General features: G+C 46.3%; 1 protein-coding gene across 2 annotated transcripts in view; it reads right to left on the bottom strand.

Annotated features, from left to right (window-relative positions):
* Positions 1-24,585, bottom strand: part of spag1a (sperm associated antigen 1a) — a 43,056-nt gene that overhangs the window by 8,955 nt on the left and 9,516 nt on the right. For both annotated transcript variants that reach the window (XM_055927466.1, XM_055927465.1), the window contains exons 3-6: positions 24,168-24,320; positions 23,826-23,962; positions 17,437-17,578; positions 449-575 (exon numbers count right to left, since the gene is read on the bottom strand). In XM_055927466.1, the coding sequence (XP_055783441.1) occupies positions 449-575; positions 17,437-17,578; positions 23,826-23,962; positions 24,168-24,320 (559 nt within the window). The remainder of the gene's footprint in view (positions 1-448; positions 576-17,436; positions 17,579-23,825; positions 23,963-24,167; positions 24,321-24,585) is intronic.

Here is a 24,585-nt window from a genome sequence, read left to right as displayed (position 1 = left end):
TGTTGAGACTGGTGGGGGATTTTTTCTGATCAATTTGCTAACCAGCTAACCATTTACAGTAACTCATTAATAGATCAATCATCACCATCATTGTTGTGACTATCTTATAATCGTAAATCTAAAATACAAATGGAGAAATATCACTGTATCTTGACATTAATAGATGAATAAATAGCTATTAATTGGTGACTTAATAGATAGTAGATGAAGATAGAAGGGCGAACTCCTATTTTGAAGGGACAGGAACTATTGGTTGTGCATTTGGCCAATGAAATGCATTCCACATGTAACCCCACCCACTTGTTAATTGTTTTTTGTTTATCTAATGAGTCAACAAAAAACAAGTCGTTTTTCTGTTTTTGGAAAACACAGTGTTCATTGGTTTTCCTTGTTCTTCACACAGAAACATGCGCTGAACCAACTAGGACTTTGAATAATAGATAACCACCTGTAAGCCTTTAAACGCCAGCGCCCGTCTATAGAAGGCCTTCTTATTGGTTGGTTCCAGCTTGAGGGCGGAGTCACAGTCCTGTCTGGCCTCTTCAAAACAACCCAGTCTCAGATAACAGATGGCTCTGGAGGTGAAGGGTAGGGGTTAAGGACTGATAGTGGGCTTGAAAGTGGCCATGCATCATTTGTGTATAGTACTACACTGATAAAGAACTGCGGTTACAATCATATAAAAATAAATCAAATAAATGCCACTCGCACTTGACTTCCTCCTACTAGCATGGACAGTACTGAGGAAAAACTGACTTCCTCCTACTAGCATGGACAGTACTGAGGAAAAACTGACTTCCTCCTACTAGCATGGACAGTACTGAGGAAAAACTGACTTCCTCCTACTAGCATGGACAGTACTGAGGAAAAACTGACTTCCCTCTACTAGCATGGACAATACTGAGGAAAAACTGACTTCCCCCTACTAGCATGGACAGTACTGAGGAAAAACTGACTTCCTCCTACTAGCATGGACAGTACTGAGGAAAAACTGACTTCCTCCTACTAGCATGGACAGTACTGAGGAAAAACTGACTTCCTCCTACTAGCATGGACAGTACTGAGGAAAAACTGACTTCCTCCTACTAGCATGGACAGTACTGAGGAAAAACTGACTTCCCTCTACTAGCATGGACAGTACTGAGGAAAAACTGACTTCCTCCTACTAGCATGGACAGTACTGAGGAAAAACTGACTTCCTCCTACTAGCATGGACAGTACTGAGGAAAAACTGACTTCCTCCTACTAGCATGGACAGTACTGAGGAAAAACTGACTTCCTCCTACTAGCATGGACAGTACTGAGGAAAAACTGACTTCCTCCTACTAGCATGGACAGTACTGAGGAAAAACTGACTTCCTCCTACTAGCATGGACAGTACTGAGGAAAAACTGACTTCCTCCTACTAGCATGGACAGTACTGAGGAAAAACTGACTTCCTCCTACTAGCATGGACAGTACTGAGGAAAAACTGACTTCCTCCTACTAGCATGGACAATACTGAGGAAAAACTGACTTCCTCCTACTAGCATAGACAGTACTGAGGAAAAACTGACTTCCTCCTACTAGCATGGACAGTACTGAGGAAAAACTGACTTCCCTCTACTAGCATGGACAGTACTGAGGAAAAACTGACTTCCCCCTACTAGCATGGACAGTACTGAGGAAAAACTGACTTCCTCCTACTAGCATGGACAGTACTGAGGAAAAACTGACTTCCTCCTACTAGCATGGACAGTACTGAGGAAAAACTGACTTCCTCCTACTAGCATGGACAGTACTGAGGAAAAACTGACTTCCTCCTACTAGCATGGACAATACTGAGGAAAAACTGACTTCCCCCTACTAGCATGGACAGTACTGAGGAAAAACTGACTTCCTCCTACCAGCATGGACAGTACTGAGGAAAAACTGACTTCCTCCTACTAGCATGGACAGTACTGAGGAAAAACTGACTTCCTCCTACTAGCATGGACAGTACTGAGGAAAAACTGACTTCCTCCTACTAGCATGGACAGTACTGAGGAAAAACTGACTTCCCTCTACTAGCATGGACAGTACTGAGGAAAAACTGACTTCCCCCTACTAGCATGGACAGTACTGAGGAAAAACTGACTTCCTCCTACTAGCATGGACAGTACTGAGGAAAAACTGACTTCCTCCTACTAGCATGGACAGTACTGAGGAAAAACTGACTTCCTCCTACTAGCATGGACAGTACTGAGGAAAAACTGACTTCCTCCTACTAGCATGGACAATACTGAGGAAAAACTGACTTCCCCCTACTAGCATGGACAGTACTGAGGAAAAACTGACTTCCTCCTACTAGCATGGACAGTACTGAGGAAAAACTGACTTCCTCCTACTAGCATGGACAGTACTGAGGAAAAACTGACTTCCTCCTACTAGCATGGACAGTACTGAGGAAAAACTGACTTCCTCCTACTAGCATGGACAGTACTGAGGAAAAACTGACTTCCCTCTACTAGCATGGACAGTACTGAGGAAAAACTGACTTCCCCCTACTAGCATGGACAGTACTGAGGAAAAACTGACTTCCTCCTACTAGCATGGACAGTACTGAGGAAAAACTGACTTCCTCCTACTAGCATGGACAGTACTGAGGAAAAACTGACTTCCTCCTACTAGCATGGACAGTACTGAGGAAAAACTGACTTCCTCCTACTAGCATGGACAGTACTGAGGAAAAACTGACTTCCTCCTACTAGCATGGACAGTACTGAGGAAAAACTGACTTCCTCCTACTAGCATGGACAGTACTGAGGAAAAACTGACTTCCCTCTACTAGCATGGACAGTACTGAGGAAAAACTGACTTCCCCCTACTAGCATGGACAGTACTGAGGAAAAACTGACTTCCTCCTACTAGCATGGACAGTACTGAGGAAAAACTGACTTCCTCCTACTAGCATGGACAGTACTGAGGAAAAACTGACTTCCTCCTACTAGCATGGACAGTACTGAGGAAAAACTGACTTCCCTCTACTAGCATGGACAGTACTGAGGAAAAACTGACTTCCTCCTACTAGCATGGACAGTACTGAGGAAAAACTGACTTCCTCCTACTAGCATGGACAGTACTGAGGAAAAACTGACTTCCTCCTACTAGCATGGACAGTACTGAGGAAAAACTGACTTCCTCCTACTAGCATGGACAGTACTGAGAAAAAACTGACTTCCTCCTACTAGCATGGACAGTACTGAGGAAAAACTGACTTCCTCCTACTAGCATGGACAGTACTGAGGAAAAACTGACTTCCTCCTACTAGCATGGACAGTACTGAGGAAAAACTGACTTCCTCCTACTAGCATGGACAGTACTGAGGAAAAACTGACTTCCTCCTACTAGCATAGACAGTACTGAGGAAAAACTGACTTCCTCCTACTAGCATGGACAGTACTGAGGAAAAACTGACTTCCCTCTACTAGCATGGACAGTACTGAGGAAAAACTGACTTCCCCCTACTAGCATGGACAGTACTGAGGAAAAACTGACTTCCTCCTACTAGCATGGACAGTACTGAGGAAAAACTGACTTCCTCCTACTAGCATGGACAGTACTGAGGAAAAACTGACTTCCTCCTACTAGCATGGACAGTACTGAGGAAAAACTGACTTCCTCCTACTAGCATGGACAGTACTGAGGAAAAACTGACTTCCCTCTACTAGCATGGACAGTACTGAGGAAAAACTGACTTCCCTCTACTAGCATGGACAGTACTGAGGAAAAACTGACTTCCCTCTACTAGCATGGACAGTACTGAGGAAAAACTGACTTCCCCCTACTAGCATGGACAGTACTGAGGAAAAACTGACTTCCTCCTACTAGCATGGACAGTACTGAGGAAAAACTGACTTCCCCCTACTAGCATGGACAGTACTGAGGAAAAACTGACTTCCCCCTACTAGCATGGACAGTACTGAGGAAAAACTGACTTCCCCCTACTAGCATGGACAGTACTGAGGAAAAACTGACTTCCTCCTACTAGCATGGACATTACTGAGGAAAAACTGACTTCCTCCTACTAGCATGGACAGTACTGAGGAAAAACTGACTTCCCCCTACTAGCATGGACAGTACTGAGGAAAAACTGACTTCCTCCTACTAGCATGGACAGTACTGAGGAAAAACTGACTTCCTCCTACTAGCATGGACAGTACTGAGGAAAAACTGACTTCCCCCTACTAGCATGGACAGTACTGAGGAAAAACTGACTTCCCTCTACTAGCATGGACAGTACTGAGGAAAAACTGACTTCCCCCTACTAGCATGGACAGTACTGAGGAAAAACTGACTTCCCTCTACTAGCATGGACATTACTGAGGAAAAACTGACTTCCCCCTACTAGCATGGACAGTACTGAGGAAAAACTGACTTCCTCCTACTAGCATGGACAGTACTGAGGAAAAACTGACTTCCCCCTACTAGCATGGACATTACTGAGGAAAAACTGACTTCCTCCTACTAGCATGGACAGTACTGAGGAAAAACTGACTTCCTCCTACTAGCATGGACAGTACTGAGGAAAAACTGACTTCCCTCTACTAGCATGGACAGTACTGAGGAAAAACTGACTTCCCCCTACTAGCATGGACAGTACTGAGGAAAAACTGACTTCCCTCTACTAGCATGGACAGTACTGAGGAAAAACTGACTTCCCCCTACTAGCATGGACATTACTGAGGAAAAACTGACTTCCCCCTACTAGCATGGACATTACTGAGGAAAAACTGACTTGACTGATATATGTGGTTATGATGAATTAAGGATTAGGGGTAGGGGTCACCTGTTGCTAAAGCAGGAACACTTGTCAGGTTAGGGTTAGTATGCTAGCAGGGTTAGGGTTAGTATGCTAGCAGGGTTAGGGTTAGTATGCTAGCAGGATTAGGGTTAGTATGCTAGCAGGGTTAGGGTTAGTATGCTAGCAGGGTTAGTATGCTAGCAGGGTTAGGGTTAGTATGATAGCAGGGTGAGGGTTAGTATGCTAGCAGGATTAGGGTTAGTATGCTAACAGGGTTAGGGTTAGTATGCTAGCAGGGTTAGTGTTAGTATGCTAGCAGGGTTAGGGTTAGTATGTTAGCAGGGTTAGGGTTAGTATGCTAGCATGATTAGGGTTAGTATGCTAGCAGGGTTAGTGTTAGTATGCTAGCAGGGTTAGGGTTAGTATGATAGCAGGGTGAGGGTTAGTATGCTAGCAGGATTAGGGTTAGTATGCTAACAGGGTTAGGGTTAGTATGCTAGCAGGGTTAGTGTTAGTATGCTAGCAGGGTTAGGGTTAGTATGCTAGCAGGGTTAGGGTTAGTATGCTAGCATGATTAGGGTTAGTATGCTAGCAGGGTTAGTGTTAGTATGCTAGCAGGGTTAGTATGCTAGCAGGGTTAGGGTTAGTATACTAGCAGGATTAGGGTTGGTATGCTAGCAGGGTTAGGGTTAGTATGCTAGCAGGATTAGGGTTAGTATGCTAGCAGGATTAGGGTTAGTATGCTAGCAGGGTTAGGGTTAGTATGCTAGCAGGGTTAGGGTTAGTATGCTAGCAGGGTTAGTATGCTAGCAGGATAAGGGTTAGTATGCTAGCAGGATTAGGGTTAGTAAGCTAGCAGGGTTAGGGTTAGTATGCTAACAGGGTTAGGGTTAGTATGCTAGCAGGATTAGGGTTAGTATGCTAGCAGGATTAGGGTTAGTATGCTAGCAGGATTAGGGTTAGTATGCTAGCAGGATTAGGGTTAGTATGCTAGCAGGATTAGGGTTAGTATGCTAGCAGGGTTAGGGGTCACCTGTTGGTAAAGCAGGGTTAGGGTTAGTATGCTAGCAGGGTTAGGGTTAGTATGCTAGCAGGGTTAGGGTTAGTATGCTAGCAGGGTTAGGGTTAGTATGCTAGCAGGTTTAGGGTTAGTATGCTAGCAGGATTAGGGTTAGTATGCTAGCAGGATTAGGGTTAGTATGCTAGCAGGGTTAGGGTTAGTATGCTAGCAGGATTAGGGTTAGTATGCTAGCAGGGTTAGGGTTAGTATGCTAGCAGGGTTAGTATGCTAGCAGGATTAGGGTTAGTATGCTAGCAGGATTAGGGTTAGTATGCTAGCAGGATTAGGGTTAGTATGATAGCAGGGTGAGGGTTAGTATGCTAGCAGGATTAGGGTTAGTATGCTAGCAGGGTTAGGGTTAGTATGCTAGCAGGGTTAGTGTTAGTATGCTAGCAGGGTTAGGGTTAGTATGCTAGCAGGGTTAGGGTTAGTATGCTAGCATGATTAGGGTTAGTATGCTAGCAGGGTTAGTGTTAGTATGCTAGCAGGGTTAGGGTTAGTATGCTAGCAGGGTTAGGGTTAGTATGCTAGCAGGATTAGGGTTAGTATGCTAGCAGGGTTAGGGTTAGTATGCTAGCAGGATTAGGGTTAGTATGCTAGCAGGATTAGGGTTAGTATGCTAGCAGGGTTAGGGTTAGTATGCTAGCAGGATAGGGTTAGTATGCTAGCAGGGTTAGGGTTAGTATGCTAGCAGGGTTAGGGTTAGTATGCTAGCAGGGTTAGGGTTAGTATGCTAGCAGGATTAGGGTTAGTATGCTAGCAGGGTTAGTATGCTAGCAGGGTTATGGTTAGTATACTAGCAGGATTAGGGTTAGTATGCTAGCAGGATTAGGGTTAGTATGCTTTCAGGATTAGGGTTAGTGTGCTAGCAGGATTAGTATGCTAGCAGGATTAGGGTTAGTATGCTAGCAGGATTAGGGTTAGTATGCTAGCAGGGTTAGTATGCTAGCAGGATTAGGGTTAGTATGCTAGCAGGATTAGGGTTAGTATGCTAGCAGGATTAGGGTTAGTATGCTAGCAGGGTTAGGGTTAGTATGCTAGCAGGGTTAGGGTTAGTATGCTAGCAGGATTAGGGTTAGTATGCTAGCAGGATTAGGGGGTCACCTGTTGGTAAAGCAGGAACAGTCGTCAGGTTAGGGTTAGTATGCTAGCAGAGTTAATGTTAGTATGCTAGCAGGGTTAGGGTTAGTATGCTAGCAGGATTAGGGTTAGTATGCTAGCAGGATTAGTGTTAGTATGCTAGCAGGATTAGGGTTAGTATGCTAGCAGGGTTAGGGTTAGTATGCTAGCAGGGTTAGGGTTAGTATGCTAGCAGGATTAGGGTTAGTATGCTAGCAGGGTTAGTGTTAGTATGCTAGCAGGATTAGGGTTAGTATGCTAGCAGGGTTAGTGTTAGTATGCTAGCAGGGTTAGTATGCTAGCAGGGTTAGGGTTAGTATGCTAGCAGGATTAGGGTTAGTATGCTAGCAGGATTAGGGTTAGTATGCTAGCAGGGTTAGGGTTAGTATGCTAGCAGGGTTAGGGTTAGTATGCTAGCAGGGTTAGTATGCTAGCAGGATAAGGGTTAGTATGCTAGCAGGATTAGGGTTAGTAAGCTAGCAGGGTTAGGGTTAGTATGCTAACAGGGTTAGGGTTAGTATGCTAGCAGGATTAGGGTTAGTATGCTAGCAGGATTAGGGTTAGTATGCTAGCAGGATTAGGGTTAGTATGCTAGCAGGGTTAGGGGTCACCTGTTGGTAAAGCAGGGTTAGGGTTAGTATGCTAGCAGGGTTAGGGTTAGTATGCTAGCAGGGTTAGGGTTAGTATGCTAGCAGGGTTAGGGTTAGTATGCTAGCAGGTTTAGGGTTAGTATGCTAGCAGGATTAGGGTTAGTATGCTAGCAGGATTAGGGTTAGTATGCTAGCAGGGTGAGGGTTATTATGCTAGCAGGATTAGGGTTAGTATGCTAGCAGGGTTAGGGTTAGTATGCTAGCAGGGTTAGTATGCTAGCAGGATTAGGGTTAGTATGCTAGCAGGATTAGGGTTAGTATGCTAGCAGGATTAGGGTTAGTATGATAGCAGGGTGAGGGTTAGTATGCTAGCAGGGTTAGGGTTAGTATGCTAGCAGGGTTAGGGTTAGTATGCTAGCAGGGTTAGGGTTAGTATGCTAGCAGGGTTAGGGTTAGTATGCTAGCATGATTAGGGTTAGTATGCTAGCAGGGTTAGTGTTAGTATGCTAGCAGGGTTAGGGTTAGTATGCTAGCAGGGTTAGGGTTAGTATGCTAGCAGGATTAGGGTTAGTATGCTAGCAGGGTTAGGGTTAGTATGCTAGCAGGATTAGGGTTAGTATGCTAGCAGGATTAGGGTTAGTATGCTAGCAGGATTAGGGTTAGTATGCTAGCAGGGTTAGGGTTAGTATGCTAGCAGGATAGGGTTAGTATGCTAGCAGGGTTAGGGTTAGTATGCTAGCAGGGTTAGGGTTAGTATGCTAGCAGGGTTAGGGTTAGTATGCTAGCAGGATTAGGGTTAGTATGCTAGCAGGGTTAGTATGCTAGCAGGGTTATGGTTAGTATGCTAGCAGGGTTAGGGGTCACCTGTTGGTAAAGCAGGGTTAGGGTTAGTATGCTAGCAGGGTTAGGGTTAGTATGCTAGCAGGGTTAGGGTTAGTATGCTAGCAGGGTTAGGGTTAGTATGCTAGCAGGTTTAGGGTTAGTATGCTAGCAGGATTAGGGTTAGTATGCTAGCAGGATTAGGGTTAGTATGCTAGCAGGGTTAGGGTTAGTATGCTAGCAGGATTAGGGTTAGTATGCTAGCAGGGTTAGGGTTAGTATGCTAGCAGGGTTAGTATGCTAGCAGGATTAGGGTTAGTATGCTAGCAGGATTAGGGTTAGTATGCTAGCAGGATTAGGGTTAGTATGCTAGCAGGGTTAGGGTTAGTATGCTAGCAGGATTAGGGTTAGTATGCTAGCAGGGTTAGGGTTAGTATGCTAGCAGGGTTAGTATGCTAGCAGGATTAGGGTTAGTATGCTAGCAGGATTAGGGTTAGTATGCTAGCAGGATTAGGGTTAGTATGATAGCAGGGTGAGGGTTAGTATGCTAGCAGGATTAGGGTTAGTATGCTAGCAGGGTTAGGGTTAGTATGCTAGCAGGGTTAGGGTTAGTATGCTAGCAGGGTTAGGGTTAGTATGCTAGCATGATTAGGGTTAGTATGCTAGCAGGGTTAGTGTTAGTATGCTAGCAGGGTTAGGGTTAGTATGCTAGCAGGGTTAGGGTTAGTATGCTAGCAGGATTAGGGTTAGTATGCTAGCAGGGTTAGGGTTAGTATGCTAGCAGGATTAGGGTTAGTATGCTAGCAGGATTAGGGTTAGTATGCTAGCAGGGTTAGGGTTAGTATGCTAGCAGGATAGGGTTAGTATGCTAGCAGGGTTAGGGTTAGTATGCTAGCAGGGTTAGGGTTAGTATGCTAGCAGGGTTAGGGTTAGTATGCTAGCAGGATTAGGGTTAGTATGCTAGCAGGGTTAGTATGCTAGCAGGGTTATGGTTAGTATACTAGCAGGATTAGGGTTAGTATGCTAGCAGGATTAGGGTTAGTATGCTTTCAGGATTAGGGTTAGTGTGCTAGCAGGATTAGTATGCTAGCAGGATTAGGGTTAGTATGCTAGCAGGATTAGGGTTAGTATGCTAGCAGGGTCAGGGTTAGTATGCTAGCAGGATTAGGGTTAGTATGCTAGCAGGGTTTGGGTTAGTATGCTAGCAGGATTAGGGTTAGTATGCTAGCAGGGTTAGTGTTAGTATGCTAGCAGGATTAGGGTTAGTATGCTAGCAGGGTTAGTGTTAGTATGCTAGCAGGGTTAGTATGCTAGCAGGGTTAGGGTTAGTATACTAGCAGGATTAGGGTTGGTATGCTAGCAGGGTTAGGGTTAGTATGCTAGCAGGATTAGGGTTAGTATGCTAGCAGGATTAGGGTTAGTATGCTAGCAGGGTTAGGGTTAGTATGCTAGCAGGATTAGGGTTAGTATGCTAGCAGGGTTTGGGTTAGTATGCTAGCAGGATTAGGGTTAGTATGCTAGCAGGGTTAGTGTTAGTATGCTAGCAGGATTAGGGTTAGTATGCTAGCAGGGTTAGTGTTAGTATGCTAGCAGGGTTAGTATGCTAGCAGGGTTAGGGTTAGTATACTAGCAGGATTAGGGTTGGTATGCTAGCAGGGTTAGGGTTAGTATGCTAGCAGGGTTAGGGTTAGTATGCTAGCAGGGTTAGTATGCTAGCAGGATAAGGGTTAGTATGCTAGCAGGATTAGGGTTAGTAAGCTAGCAGGGTTAGGGTTAGTATGCTAACAGGGTTAGGGTTAGTATGCTAGCAGGATTAGGGTTAGTATGCTAGCAGGATTAGGGTTAGTATGCTAGCAGGATTAGGGTTAGTATGCTAGCAGGATTAGGGTTAGTATGTTAGCAGGATTAGTGTTAGTATGCTAGCAGGGTTAGGGGTCACCTGTTGGTAAAGCAGGGTTAGGGTTAGTATGCTAGCAGGGTTAGTGTTAGTATGCTAGCAGGGTTAGGGTTAGTATGCTAGCAGGGTTAGGGTTAGTATGCTAGCAGGTTTAGGGTTAGTATGCTAGCAGGATTAGGGTTAGTATGCTAGCAGGATTAGGGTTAGTATGCTAGCAGGGTGAGGGTTATTATGCTAGCAGGATTAGGGTTAGTATGCTAGCAGGGTTAGGGTTAGTATGCTAGCAGGGTTAGTATGCTAGCAGGATTAGGGTTAGTATGCTAGCAGGATTAGGGTTAGTATGCTAGCAGGATTAGGGTTAGTATGATAGCAGGGTGAGGGTTAGTATGCTAGCAGGATTAGGGTTAGTATGCTAGCAGGGTTAGGGTTAGTATGCTAGCAGGGTTAGTGTTAGTATGCTAGCAGGGTTAGGGTTAGTATGCTAGCAGGGTTAGGGTTAGTATGCTAGCATGATTAGGGTTAGTATGCTAGCAGGGTTAGTGTTAGTATGCTAGCAGGGTTAGGGTTAGTATGCTAGCAGGGTTAGGGTTAGTATGCTAGCAGGATTAGGGTTAGTATGCTAGCAGGGTTAGGGTTAGTATGCTAGCAGGATTAGGGTTAGTATGCTAGCAGGATTAGGGTTAGTATGCTAGCAGGATTAGGGTTAGTATGCTAGCAGGGTTAGGGTTAGTATGCTAGCAGGATAGGGTTAGTATGCTAGCAGGGTTAGGGTTAGTATGCTAGCAGGGTTAGGGTTAGTATGCTAGCAGGGTTAGGGTTAGTATGCTAGCAGGATTAGGGTTAGTATGCTAGCAGGGTTAGTATGCTAGCAGGGTTATGGTTAGTATGCTAGCAGGGTTAGGGGTCACCTGTTGGTAAAGCAGGGTTAGGGTTAGTATGCTAGCAGGGTTAGGGTTAGTATGCTAGCAGGGTTAGGGTTAGTATGCTAGCAGGGTTAGGGTTAGTATGCTAGCAGGTTTAGGGTTAGTATGCTAGCAGGATTAGGGTTAGTATGCTAGCAGGATTAGGGTTAGTATGCTAGCAGGGTTAGGGTTAGTATGCTAGCAGGATTAGGGTTAGTATGCTAGCAGGGTTTGGGTTAGTATGCTAGCAGGATTAGGGTTAGTATGCTAGCAGGGTTAGTGTTAGTATGCTAGCAGGATTAGGGTTAGTATGCTAGCAGGGTTAGGGTTAGTATGCTAGCAGGATAGGGTTAGTATGCTAGCAGGGTTAGGGTTAGTATGCTAGCAGGGTTAGGGTTAGTATGCTAGCAGGGTTAGGGTTAGTATGCTAGCAGGATTAGGGTTAGTATGCTAGCAGGGTTAGTATGCTAGCAGGGTTATGGTTAGTATGCTAGCAGGGTTAGGGGTCACCTGTTGGTAAAGCAGGGTTAGGGTTAGTATGCTAGCAGGGTTAGGGTTAGTATGCTAGCAGGGTTAGGGTTAGTATGCTAGCAGGGTTAGGGTTAGTATGCTAGCAGGTTTAGGGTTAGTATGCTAGCAGGATTAGGGTTAGTATGCTAGCAGGATTAGGGTTAGTATGCTAGCAGGGTTAGGGTTAGTATGCTAGCAGGATTAGGGTTAGTATGCTAGCAGGATTAGGGTTAGTATGCTAGCAGGGTTAGTGTTAGTATGCTAGCAGGATTAGGGTTAGTATGCTAGCAGGGTTAGTGTTAGTATGCTAGCAGGGTTAGTATGCTAGCAGGGTTAGGGTTAGTATACTAGCAGGATTAGGGTTGGTATGCTAGCAGGGTTAGGGTTAGTATGCTAGCAGGATTAGGGTTAGTATGCTAGCAGGATTAGGGTTAGTATGCTAGCAGGGTTAGGGTTAGTATGCTAGCAGGATTAGGGTTAGTATGCTAGCAGGGTTTGGGTTAGTATGCTAGCAGGATTAGGGTTAGTATACTAGCAGGATTAGGGTTGGTATGCTAGCAGGGTTAGGGTTAGTATGCTAGCAGGATTAGGGTTAGTATGCTAGCAGGATTAGGGTTAGTATGCTAGCAGGGTTAGGGTTAGTATGCTAGCAGGATTAGGGTTAGTATGCTAGCAGGGTTTGGGTTAGTATGCTAGCAGGATTAGGGTTAGTATGCTAGCAGGGTTAGTGTTAGTATGCTAGCAGGATTAGGGTTAGTATGCTAGCAGGGTTAGTGTTAGTATGCTAGCAGGGTTAGTATGCTAGCAGGGTTAGGGTTAGTATACTAGCAGGATTAGGGTTGGTATGCTAGCAGGGTTAGGGTTAGTATGCTAGCAGGATTAGGGTTAGTATGCTAGCAGGATTAGGGTTAGTATGCTAGCAGGGTTAGGGTTAGTATGCTAGCAGGGTTAGGGTTAGTATGCTAGCAGGGTTAGTATGCTAGCAGGATAAGGGTTAGTATGCTAGCAGGATTAGGGTTAGTAAGCTAGCAGGGTTAGGGTTAGTATGCTAACAGGGTTAGGGTTAGTATGCTAGCAGGATTAGGGTTAGTATGCTAGCAGGATTAGGGTTAGTATGCTAGCAGGATTAGGGTTAGTATGCTAGCAGGATTAGGGTTAGTATGTTAGCAGGATTAGGGTTAGTATGCTAGCAGGGTTAGGGGTCACCTGTTGGTAAAGCAGGGTTAGGGTTAGTATGCTAGCAGGGTTAGGGTTAGTATGCTAGCAGGGTTAGGGTTAGTATGCTAGCAGGGTTAGGGTTAGTATGCTAGCAGGTTTAGGGTTAGTATGCTAGCAGGATTAGGGTTAGTATGCTAGCAGGATTAGGGTTAGTATGCTAGCAGGGTGAGGGTTATTATGCTAGCAGGATTAGGGTTAGTATGCTAGCAGGGTTAGGGTTAGTATGCTAGCAGGGTTAGTATGCTAGCAGGATTAGGGTTAGTATGCTAGCAGGATTAGGGTTAGTATGCTAGCAGGATTAGGGTTAGTATGATAGCAGGGTGAGGGTTAGTATGCTAGCAGGATTAGGGTTAGTATGCTAGCAGGGTTAGGGTTAGTATGCTAGCAGGGTTAGTGTTAGTATGCTAGCAGGGTTAGGGTTAGTATGCTAGCAGGGTTAGGGTTAGTATGCTAGCATGATTAGGGTTAGTATGCTAGCAGGGTTAGTGTTAGTATGCTAGCAGGGTTAGGGTTAGTATGCTAGCAGGGTTAGGGTTAGTATGCTAGCAGGATTAGGGTTAGTATGCTAGCAGGGTTAGGGTTAGTATGCTAGCAGGATTAGGGTTAGTATGCTAGCAGGATTAGGGTTAGTATGCTAGCAGGATTAGGGTTAGTATGCTAGCAGGGTTAGGGTTAGTATGCTAGCAGGATAGGGTTAGTATGCTAGCAGGGTTAGGGTTAGTATGCTAGCAGGGTTAGGGTTAGTATGCTAGCAGGGTTAGGGTTAGTATGCTAGCAGGATTAGGGTTAGTATGCTAGCAGGGTTAGTATGCTAGCAGGGTTATGGTTAGTATGCTAGCAGGGTTAGGGGTCACCTGTTGGTAAAGCAGGGTTAGGGTTAGTATGCTAGCAGGGTTAGGGTTAGTATGCTAGCAGGGTTAGGGTTAGTATGCTAGCAGGGTTAGGGTTAGTATGCTAGCAGGTTTAGGGTTAGTATGCTAGCAGGATTAGGGTTAGTATGCTAGCAGGATTAGGGTTAGTATGCTAGCAGGGTTAGGGTTAGTATGCTAGCAGGATTAGGGTTAGTATGCTAGCAGGGTTAGGGTTAGTATGCTAGCAGGGTTAGTATGCTAGCAGGATTAGGGTTAGTATGCTAGCAGGATTAGGGTTAGTATGCTAGCAGGATTAGGGTTAGTATGCTAGCAGGGTTAGGGTTAGTATGCTAGCAGGATTAGGGTTAGTATGCTAGCAGGGTTAGGGTTAGTATGCTAGCAGGGTTAGTATGCTAGCAGGATTAGGGTTAGTATGCTAGCAGGATTAGGGTTAGTATGCTAGCAGGATTAGGGTTAGTATGATAGCAGGGTGAGGGTTAGTATGCTAGCAGGATTAGGGTTAGTATGCTAGCAGGGTTAGGGTTAGTATGCTAGCAGGGTTAGTGTTAGTATGCTAGCAGGGTTAGGGTTAGTATGCTAGCAGGGTTAGGGTTAGTATGCTAGCATGATTAGGGTTAGTATGCTAGCAGGGTTAGTGTTAGTATGCTAGCAGGGTTAGGGTTAGTATGCTAGCAGGGTTAGGGTTAGTATGCTAGCAGGATTAGGGTTAGTATGCTAGCAGGGTTAGGGTTAGTATGCTAGCAGGATTAGGGTTAGTATGCTAGCAGGATTAGGGTTAGTATGCTAGCAGGGTTAGGGTTAGTATGCTAGCAGGATAGGGTTAGTATGCTAGCAGGGTTAGGGTTAGTATGCTAGCAGGGTTAGGGTTAGTATGCTAGCAGGGTTAGGGTTAGTATGCTAGCAGGGTTAGGGTTAGTATGCTAGCAGGGTTAGTATGCTAGCAGGGTTATGGTTAGTATACTAGCAGGATTAGGGTTAGTATGCTAGCAGGATTAGGGTTAGTATGCTTTCAGGATTAGGGTTAGTGTGCTAGCAGGATTAGTATGCTAGCAGGATTAGGGTTAGTATGCTAGCAGGATTAGGGTTAGTATGCTAGCAGGGTTAGTATGCTAGCAGGATTAGGGTTAGTATGCTAGCAGGATTAGGGTTAGTATGCTAGCAGGATTAGGGTTAGTATGCTAGCAGGGTTAGGGTTAGTATGCTAGCAGGGTTAGGGTTAGTATGCTAGCAGGATTAGGGTTAGTATGCTAGCAGGATTAGGGGGTCACTGGTAAAGCAGGAACAGTCGTCAGGTTAGGGTTAGTATGCTAGCAGGGTTAGTGTTAGTATGCTAGCAGGGTTAGGGTTAGTATGCTAGCAGGATTAGGGTTAGTATGCTAGCAGGATTAGTGTTAGTATGCTAGCAGGATTAGGGTTAGTATGCTAGCAGGATTAGGGTTAGTATGCTAGCAGGGTTAGGGTTAGTATGCTAGCAGGATTAGGGTTAGTATGCTAGCAGGGTTAGTGTTAGTATGCTAGCAGGATTAGGGTTAGTATGCTAGCAGGGTTAGTGTTAGTATGCTAGCAGGATTAGGGTTAGTATACTAGCAGGGTTAGGGGTCACCTGTTGGTAAAGCAGGGTTAGGGTTAGTATGCTAGCAGGGTTAGGGTTAGTATGCTAGCAGGATTAGGGTTAGTATGCTAGCAGGGTTAGTGTTAGTATGCTAGCAGGATTAGGGTTAGTATGCTAGCAGGGTTAGGGTTAGTATGCTAGCAGGATTAGGGTTAGTATGCTAGCAGGATTAGGGGGTCACCTGTTGGTAAAGCAGGAACAGTCGTCAGGTTAGGGTTAGTATGCTAGCAGGGTTAGTGTTAGTATGCTAGCAGGGTTAGGGTTAGTATGCTAGCAGGATTAGGGTTAGTATGCTAGCAGGATTAGTGTTAGTATGCTATCAGGATTAGGGTTAGTATGCTAGCAGGGTTAGGGTTAGTATGCTAGCAGGGTTAGGGTTAGTATGCTAGCAGGATTAGGGTTAGTATGCTAGCAGGGTTAGTGTTAGTATGCTAGCAGGATTAGGGTTAGTATGCTAGCAGGGTTAGTGTTAGTATGCTAGCAGGATTAGGGTTAGTATACTAGCAGGGTTAGGGGTCACCTGTTGGTAAAGCAGGGTTAGGGTTAGTATGCTAGCAGGGTTAGGGTTAGTATGCTAGCAGGATTAGGGTTAGTATGCTAGCAGGGTCAGGGTTAGTATGCTAGCAGGATTAGGGTTAGTATGCTAGCAGGATTAGGGTTAGTATGCTAGCAGGATTAGGGTTAGTATGCTAGCAGGGTTAGGGTTAGTATGCTAGCAGGGTTAGGGTTAGTATGCTAGCAGGGTTAGGGTTAGTATGCTAGCAGGGTTAGGGTTAGTATGCTAGCAGGATTAGGGTTAGTATGCTAGCAGGATTAGGGTTAGTATGCTAGCAGGATTAGGGTTAGTATGCTAGCAGGGTTAGGGTTAGTATGCTAGCAGGATTAGGGTTAGTATGCTAGCAGGATTAGGGTTAGTATGCTAGCAGGGTTAGGGTTAGTATGCTAGCAGGGTTAGGGTTAGTATGCTAGCAGGATTAGGGTTGGTATGCTAGCAGGATTAGGGTTAGTATGCTAGCAGGGTTAGGGTTAGTATGCTAGCAGGATTAGGGTTAGTATGCTAGCAGGGTTAGGGTTAGTATGCTAGCAGGGTTAGGGTTAGTATGCTAGCAGGGTTAGGGGTCACCTGTTGGTAAAGCAGGGTTAGGGTTAGTATGCTAGCAGGGTTAGGGTTAGTATGCTAGCAGGATTAGGGTTAGTATGCTAGCAGGGTTAGGGTTAGTATGCTAGCAGGGTTAGGGTTAGTATGCTAGCAGGGTTAGGGTTAGTATGCTAGCAGGGTTAGGGTTAGTATGCTAGCAGGATTAGGGTTAGTATGCTAGCAGGGTTAGGGTTAGTATGCTAGCAGGGTTACGGTTAGCATGCTAGCAGGATTAGGGGTCACCTGTTGGTAAAGCAGGGTTAGGGTTAGTATGCTAGCAGGGTTAGGGTTAGTATGCTAGCAGGATTAGGGTTAGTATGCTAGCAGGGTTAGGGTTAGTATGCTAGCAGGGTTAGGGTTAGCATGCTAGCAGGGTTAGGGGTCACCTGTTGGTAAAGCAGGGTTAGGGTTAGCATGCTAGCAGGATTAGGGGTCACCTGTTGGTAAAGCAGGGTTAGGGTTAGCATGCTAGCAGGGTTAGGGGTCACCTGTTGGTAAAGCAGGGTTAGGGTTAGCATGCTAGCAGGGTTAGGGGTCACCTGTTGGTAAAGCAGGGTTAGGGTTAGCATGCTAGCAGGGTTAAGGGTCACCTGTTGGTAAAGCAGGGTTAGTGTTAGCATGCTAGCAGGGTTAGGGGTCACCTGTTGGTAAAGCAGGGTTAGTGTTAGCATGCTAGCAGGGTTAGGGGTCACCTGTTAGTAAAGCAGGGTTAGGGTTAGCATGCTAGCAGGGTTAGGGGTCACCTGTTGGTAAAGCAGGATTAGTGTTAGTATGCTAGCAGGGTTAGGGGTCACCTGTTGGTAAAGCAGGGTTAGGGTTAGCATGCTAGCAGGGTTAGGGTTAGCATGCTAGCAGGGTTAGGGTTAGCATGCTAGCAGGGTTAGGGTTAGCATGCTAGCAGGGTTAGGGTTAGCATGCTAGCAGGGTTAGGGGTCACCTGTTGGTAAAGCAGGAACAGTCGTCAGGTTTGATCCTAAGGCATTCACTGTACTTCTCTAGGCCGTCGTGGAACTGGCTTTTCCTGACGTGCTCATTTCCTTCTGTTTTGAGAGAGGCAAAGCGAGACTCTGCTTTTTTGGCTGCGGAGAGAGAGAAGCAGTTATCAGTAGTGATGCAAGAGGAAATCTGCAGACTCATAGCAATATGATTTGTTTTTCTAACTAATCAAACTACTTCTAGCTGACTGTAAATATTTAAAAAAAAACTTTCCTACAATGACTTCTAATGTCAATGAGCAAAAGCTGAGTGGTTGAGCCTCTGTTGCGTTTAACAGAGCGGTGACTTGTTGAACTACTGATCCACAGCACAACATTCTGCTCAACTCAACAGATATTACATTTCCTATTCAGCACACTGGGTAGTCTGGGTAAAGAAGTCTGATTTAAAGATGCTCCCTTAAGGAGTGCTGGTGTCTCACATGACGGACCCTGTTTTATTCATCTGTATCTATTTCTGAATAATCTGCGTGGACAATCTCTTTCTACCAGTCTGACTCTGGACAGTGGGGAAAAACTAACGGTCGATCTGTGGTGAGATAATCAACAGAGTGTTGTGGTGATGAAGCCAGCAGCAGACAGGCAACCTGACCCTGTTTGTTCCATCACTACCACACTGTGACTGGCTGACCCGTGGGTATCAGGTTACCCTCTACATCACTACCACACCGTGACTGGCTGACCCGTGGGTATCAGGTTACCCTCTACATCACTACCACACCGTGACTGGCTGACCCGTGGGTATCAGGTTACCCTCTACATCACTACCACACCGTGACTGGCTGACCCGTGGGTATCAGGTTACCCTCTACATCACTACCACACCGTGACTGGCTGACCCGTGGGTATCAGGTTACCCTCTACATCACTACCACACCGTGACTGGCTGACCCGTGGGTATCAGGTTACCCTCTACATCACTACCACACCGTGACTGGCTGACCCGTGGGTATCAGGTTACCCTCTACATCACTACCACACCGTGACTGGCTGACCCGTGGGTATCAGGTTACCCTCTACATCACTACCACACCGTGACTGGCTGACCCGTGGGTATCAGGTTACCCTCTACATCACTACCACACCGTGACTGGCTGACCCGTGGGTATCAGGTTACCCTCTACATCACTACCACACCGTGACTGGCTGACCCGTGGGTATCAGGTTACCCTCTACATCACTACCACACCGTGACTGGCTGACCCGTGGGTATCAGGTTACCCTCTACATCACTACCACACCGTGACTGGCTAACCCGTGGGTATCAGGTTACCCTCTACATCACTACCACACCGTGACTGGCTGACCCGTGGGTATCAGGTTACCCTCTACATCACTACCACACCGTGACTGGCTGACCCGTGGGTATCAGGTTACCCTCTACATCACTACCACGCCGTGACTGGCTGACCCGTGGGTATCAGGTTACCCTCTACATCACTACCACACCGTGACTGGCTGACCCGTGGGTATCAGGTTACCCTCTACATCACTACCACACCGTGACTGGCTGACCCGTGGGTATCAGGTTACCCTCTACATCACTACCACACCGTGACTGGCTGACCCGTGGGTATCAGGTTACCCTCTACATCACTACCACGCCGTGACTGGCTGACCCGTGGGTATCAGGTTACCCTCTACATCACTACCACGCTGTGACTGGCTGACCCGTGGGTATCAGGTTACCCTCTACATCACTACCACGCTGTGACTGGCTGACCCGTGGGTATCAGGTTACCCTCTACATCACTACCACGCTGTGACTGGCTGACCCGTGGGTATCAGGTTACCCTCTACATCACTACCACACTGTGACTGGCTGACCCGTGGGTATCAGGTTACCCTCTACATCACTACCACACTGTGACTGGCTGACCCGTGGGTATCAGGTTACCCTCTACATCACTACCACATCGTGACTGGCTAACCCGTGGGTATCAGATTACCCTCTACATCACTACCACACTGTGACTGGCTGACCCGTGGGTATCAGGTTACCCTCTACATCACTACCACACTGTGACTGGCTGACCCGTGGGTATCAGGTTACCCTCTACATCACTACCACGCCGTGACTGGCTGACCCGTGGGTATCAGGTTACCCTCTACATCACTACCACACCGTGACTGGCTGACCCGTGGGTATCAGGTTACCCTCTACATCACTACCACGCTGTGACTGGCTGACCCGTGGGTATCAGGTTACCCTCTAGCGAGTGTAAAAACAAAAAGGGGGGGGGGGCTGTTAAGGAGTCTTTTGGACCTAGACTTGGTGCTCCGGTACCGTTTGCCGTGTGGTAGTGGAGAGAACAGTCTATGACTTGGGTGACTGGAGTCTTTGACCATTTTTGGGGCCTTCCTCTGACACCGCCTTGTATAGAGCTCCTGGATGGGAGGAAGGTTAGCCCCAGTGATGTACTGGGCCGTACGCACTACCCTCTGTAGCGGTGATGCAACCAGACAGGATGCTCTTGATGGTGCAGCTGTATCATTTTTTGAGGATCTGGGAACCCATGCCAAATATTTTCAGTCTCCTGAGGGGGAATAGACGTTGTTGTGCCCTCTTTAGAACTATCTTGGTGTGTTTGGACCATTTTAGTTTGTTGGTGATGTGGACACCAGGGAACTTGAAGATCTCGACCCGCTCCCCTTTTCCTGTAGTCCACAATCATCTCCTTTGTCTTGATCACGTTGAGGGAGAGGTTGTTGTCCTGGCACCACACGGCCAGGTCTCTGACCTCCTCCCTTTAGGCTGTCTCATTGTTGTCGGTGATCAGGCCTACCACCATTATGTCATCAGCAAATGTAATGATGCTGTTAGAGTCATGCTTGGCCATGCAGTCATGAGTGAACAGGGAGTACAGGAGAGGACTAAGCATGCACCCATGAGGGGCCCCCGTGTTGAGGATCATCGTGGCAGATGTGTTGTTGCCTACCCTTACCACCTGGGGGCAGCCCGTCAAGAAGTCCAGGATCTAATTTCAGAGGGAGGTGTTTAGTCCCAGGGTCCTTAGTTTAGTGATGAGCGTTGTGGGCTCTATGGTGTTGAACGCTGAGCTGTAATCAAGGAACAGCATTCTCACATACAGTAATGTACCTTTTGTCCAGGTGGGAAAGGGCAGTGTGGAGTGCAATTGAGATTGCGCCATCTGTGGATCTGTTGAGGCGGTATGCGAATTGGAGTGGGTCTATGGTTTCTGGCATGATGGTGTTGATGTGAGCAATGACCAGCCTTTCAAAGGACTTCATGGCTACATATGTGAGTGCTACGTGGCAATAGTCATTTAGACAGGTTATCTTGGCATTCTTGGGCACAGGGACTGTGGAGGTCTGCTTGAAACATGTTGGTATTACAGACTCAATCGGGGAAAGTTGAAAATGTCAGTGAAGACACTTGCCAGTTGGTCAGCACATGCTCAGAGGTACACGTCCTGGTAATCCGTCTGGCCCAGCGGCCTTCTGAATGTTGACATGTTTAAAGGTCTTGCCCACATCGGCTACGGAAAGCATCTGTAACAGCTGGTGCTTGCATCAAAGCGAGCATAAAAATAAATTTAGCCCATCTGGTAGGCTCGAGTCACTGGGAAGCTCACGGCTGGGTTTCTCTTTGTAGTGCGTAATAGTTTGCAAGCCCTGCCACATCCGACGAGCGTCAGAGCCGGTGTGGTAGGATTCAATCTTAGTCCTGTATTGATGCTTTTGCCTGTTTGATGGTTTGTCTGAGGGAATAGTGGGATTTCTTATAAGCGTCTTGCTCCTTGAAAGTGGAAGCTCTAGCCTTTATCTCAGTGCGGATGTTGCCTGTAATCCATTGCTTCTGGTTGGGATATGTACGTATGGTCACTGTGGGGATGACGTCCTCAATGCACTTATTGATGAAGTCGGTGGCTGAGGTGGTATACTCCTCAATGCCATTGGATGAATCCCGGAACATATTCCAGTCTGTGCTAGCAAAACAGTCCTGTGGCGTAGCATCCGCGTCATCTCACCACTTCCGTATTGTGCGAGTCACTGGTACTTCCTGCTTGAATTTTAGCTTGTAAGCAGTAATCAGGAGGATAGAATTATGGTCAGATTTGCCAAATGGAGGGCGAGGGAGAGCTTTGTTAAGCGTCTCTGTGTGTGGAGTAAAGGTGGTCTAAAGTTTTTTTTCCTCTGGTTGTACATTTAACATGCTGGTAGAAATGCGGATTTAAGTTTGCCTGCATAAAGTCCCCGGCCTGTTGGGAGCGCCGCTTCAGGATGAACATTTTCTTGTTTGCTCCCAAGTGGAAATGCGGTTTAAGGCAATACATCTCAATGCAAGAGGTGTCACTACAGTTCCTGGTTCGAATCCAGAAAGCACGGAAAACCCAGCCAACTGTATATTATCTGTGTCGACGGTGAAACATAAGATATTACAGTTTTTAATGTCTCTGTTGGTAGGATCGTCTCGAACCGAGCTCATCCAGTTTATTCTCCAGTGATTGCACGTTGGCCAGTAGAACAGATGGTAGAAGCGGGTTACCCACTCGCCGACAAATTCTCACAAGGCACCCAGATCTGTGCCCCCTTTATCAATTCAATTCAAGGGGCCTTGGCATGGGAAACATATGTTTACATTGCAAAAGCAAGTGAAATGGATAATAAACAAAAGTGAAATAAACAATAAAAGGTGAACAGTAAGTATAAAATTCACAAAAGTTCCCAAAAAATTAAGACATTTCAAATGTCATATTATGTCTATATACAGTGTTACAACGATGTGCAAATAGTTAAAGTACAAAAGGGAAAATAAATAAACATAAATATTGGTTGTATTTACAATGGTGTTTGTTCTTCACTGGTTGCCCTTTTCTTGTGGCAACAGGTCACACATTTTGCTGCTGTGATGTTACACTGTGGTATTTCATCCAATAGATATGGGAGTTTATAAACAAACAAAAAATTATTTGTGGAACTGTGTAATGTGAGTGAAATATGTGTCTCTAATATGGTCATACATTGAGCAGGAGGTTCAGAAGTGCAGCTCAGTTTCCACCTCATTTTGTGGGCAGTCTGCACATAGCCTGTCTTCTCTTGAGAGCCAGGTCTGCCTACGGCAACCTTTCTCAGTAGCAAGGCTATGCTCACTGAGTCTGTACATAGTCAAAGCTTTCCTTAATTTTGGGTCAGTCACAGTGGTCAGGTATTCTGCCACTGTGTACTCTCTGTTTAGGGACAAATAGCATTCTAGTTCACTCAGTTGTTTTGTTCATTCTTTCCAAGTAATTATCTTTTAGTGTCCTCATGATTTGGTTGAGTCTAGTTGTGTTGCTGTCCTGGGGCTCTGTGGGGTGTGTTTGTGTTTGTGAACAGAGCCCCAGGACCAGCTTGCTCAGGGGACTCTTCTCCAGGTTCATCTCTTTGTAGGTGATGGCTTTGTTATGGAAAGTCTGGGAATCGGATCTCCGTCTCCTCTTCATGTGAATGACGTGGATTTGAGCCTGGTCCGGGAGCAACATCCTTCGCGTCAGACTCATTGAAGACAACATCTTTGTCGAAGGTCGAAGGTGAATAACTGCTGTTCTGATGTCCACAAGCTCTTTTCGCTCAGAAACATTATGTACAAATAAGTTACAAACAACACACAAAAACACTAAATAGCACAATTGGTTAGGAGCCCGTAAAAACGGCAGCCGTCCCCTCATTGTCACTGTGACTGGCTGACCCGTGGGTATCAAGTTACACTCTACATAATTCATTGATTCCCCTTGAGACACCTCATCAGGAATACGTCTACCATTCACTCAGAGTCCCTGTGTTGCAGCTATTAGATCAAGAACACAACTTCAGCTGCTTGGATTTGGTCAACTACGCATGTTTCATTGTGATGAGTAACCCTCAGACCTGAAGACTTGTGCATTGCCTAGGCTTTAGCTCAGTGGACTAAAGCTGTCTTGAATTGCATGGACACCCCAGGTTCAATACCCGGTCATTAGATCACGATGAAACATGTTCAAACTGGTTGATATCTGCTCGGTCTGAACTAGTGGACAGAAAGTAGTCTTCCATATTGGGTCATTTCACGGTACAGCTAGCCAGTAACCAGGAAGAGATGTGGCTAGCCAGTAACCAGGAAGGGATGTGGCTAGCCAGTAACCAGGAAGGGATGTGGCTAGCCAGTAACCAGGAAGGGATGTGGCTAGCCAGTAACCAGGAAGTGATGTGGCTAGCCAGTAAACAGGAAGTGATGTGGCTAGCCAGTAACCAGGAAGTGATGTGGCTAGCCAGTAACCAGGAAGTGATGTGGCTAGCCAGTAAACAGGAAGTGATGTGGCTAGCCAGTAAACAGGAAGTGATTTCTGACCTTCTCTAGCCTGGACCAGCTCAGCGCTGGGGTCTTTCTGCCTGTGGTGCTGCTGAGCTGACAGTGGGACTAGAGGGATCTCCGGAAGCTTCTGTCTCCAGTCAGGGCCGTCCTGCTCAATAAGCTGCTTGGTGATCCTGGAGGAAAAGACACTCAGGTCACACAGTTCACATCCTAAAATAAACCCTGACACCATCTTGGCATGAGCAGAGACAACTGCAAATTAATTTTCACATCAGAATTTCACTGCAAGGGAACCCCTCTTTTCTGTAAGACACTATCATGGTTGTATGGCCATACACAATGTCCTCTGAGGGGGGCTGCTTTAAATCCTTGGTTTACCTGTGGACACTGTCGTGTGCCGCCTGCACCCCGATGTCTATCTGCAGAACAGTCTTAAAATCCACGTAGGCCTGTCGGTAACGTTCCATTGACTCATAGGCCGTGGCCCTGCGGAGGAGGGGCTTCAGGGAGAAGGGCTGCAGCACCAATGCCCTGGGGTTAATAGGATCAGAGAGAGAGAGAGAGACAGAGGATCACAACCCCCACTTTGCGTTTGGTCACGTTGTGTTCCAGGTGGTGGGACAAGACTTCACCTCAGTCCTGACACACTCTAGGCTGCAGCAGATAATGTCTGCCATTTAGAAACACGTGATAGAGAGATGGTGTGTGTGGATGGAAACCTAAAACACATGCCTAACCTGTAAACAGAGGCAGACAGTCTGTGAACAGAGGCAGACAGCCTGTGAATAATGTGTTT

The sequence above is a fragment of the Salvelinus fontinalis genome, chromosome 6 (genome assembly GCF_029448725.1).
Source record: "Salvelinus fontinalis isolate EN_2023a chromosome 6, ASM2944872v1, whole genome shotgun sequence".
Lineage (NCBI taxonomy): Eukaryota > Metazoa > Chordata > Actinopteri > Salmoniformes > Salmonidae > Salvelinus > Salvelinus fontinalis.
This window is presented reverse-complemented; position numbering and strand designations above follow the sequence as displayed.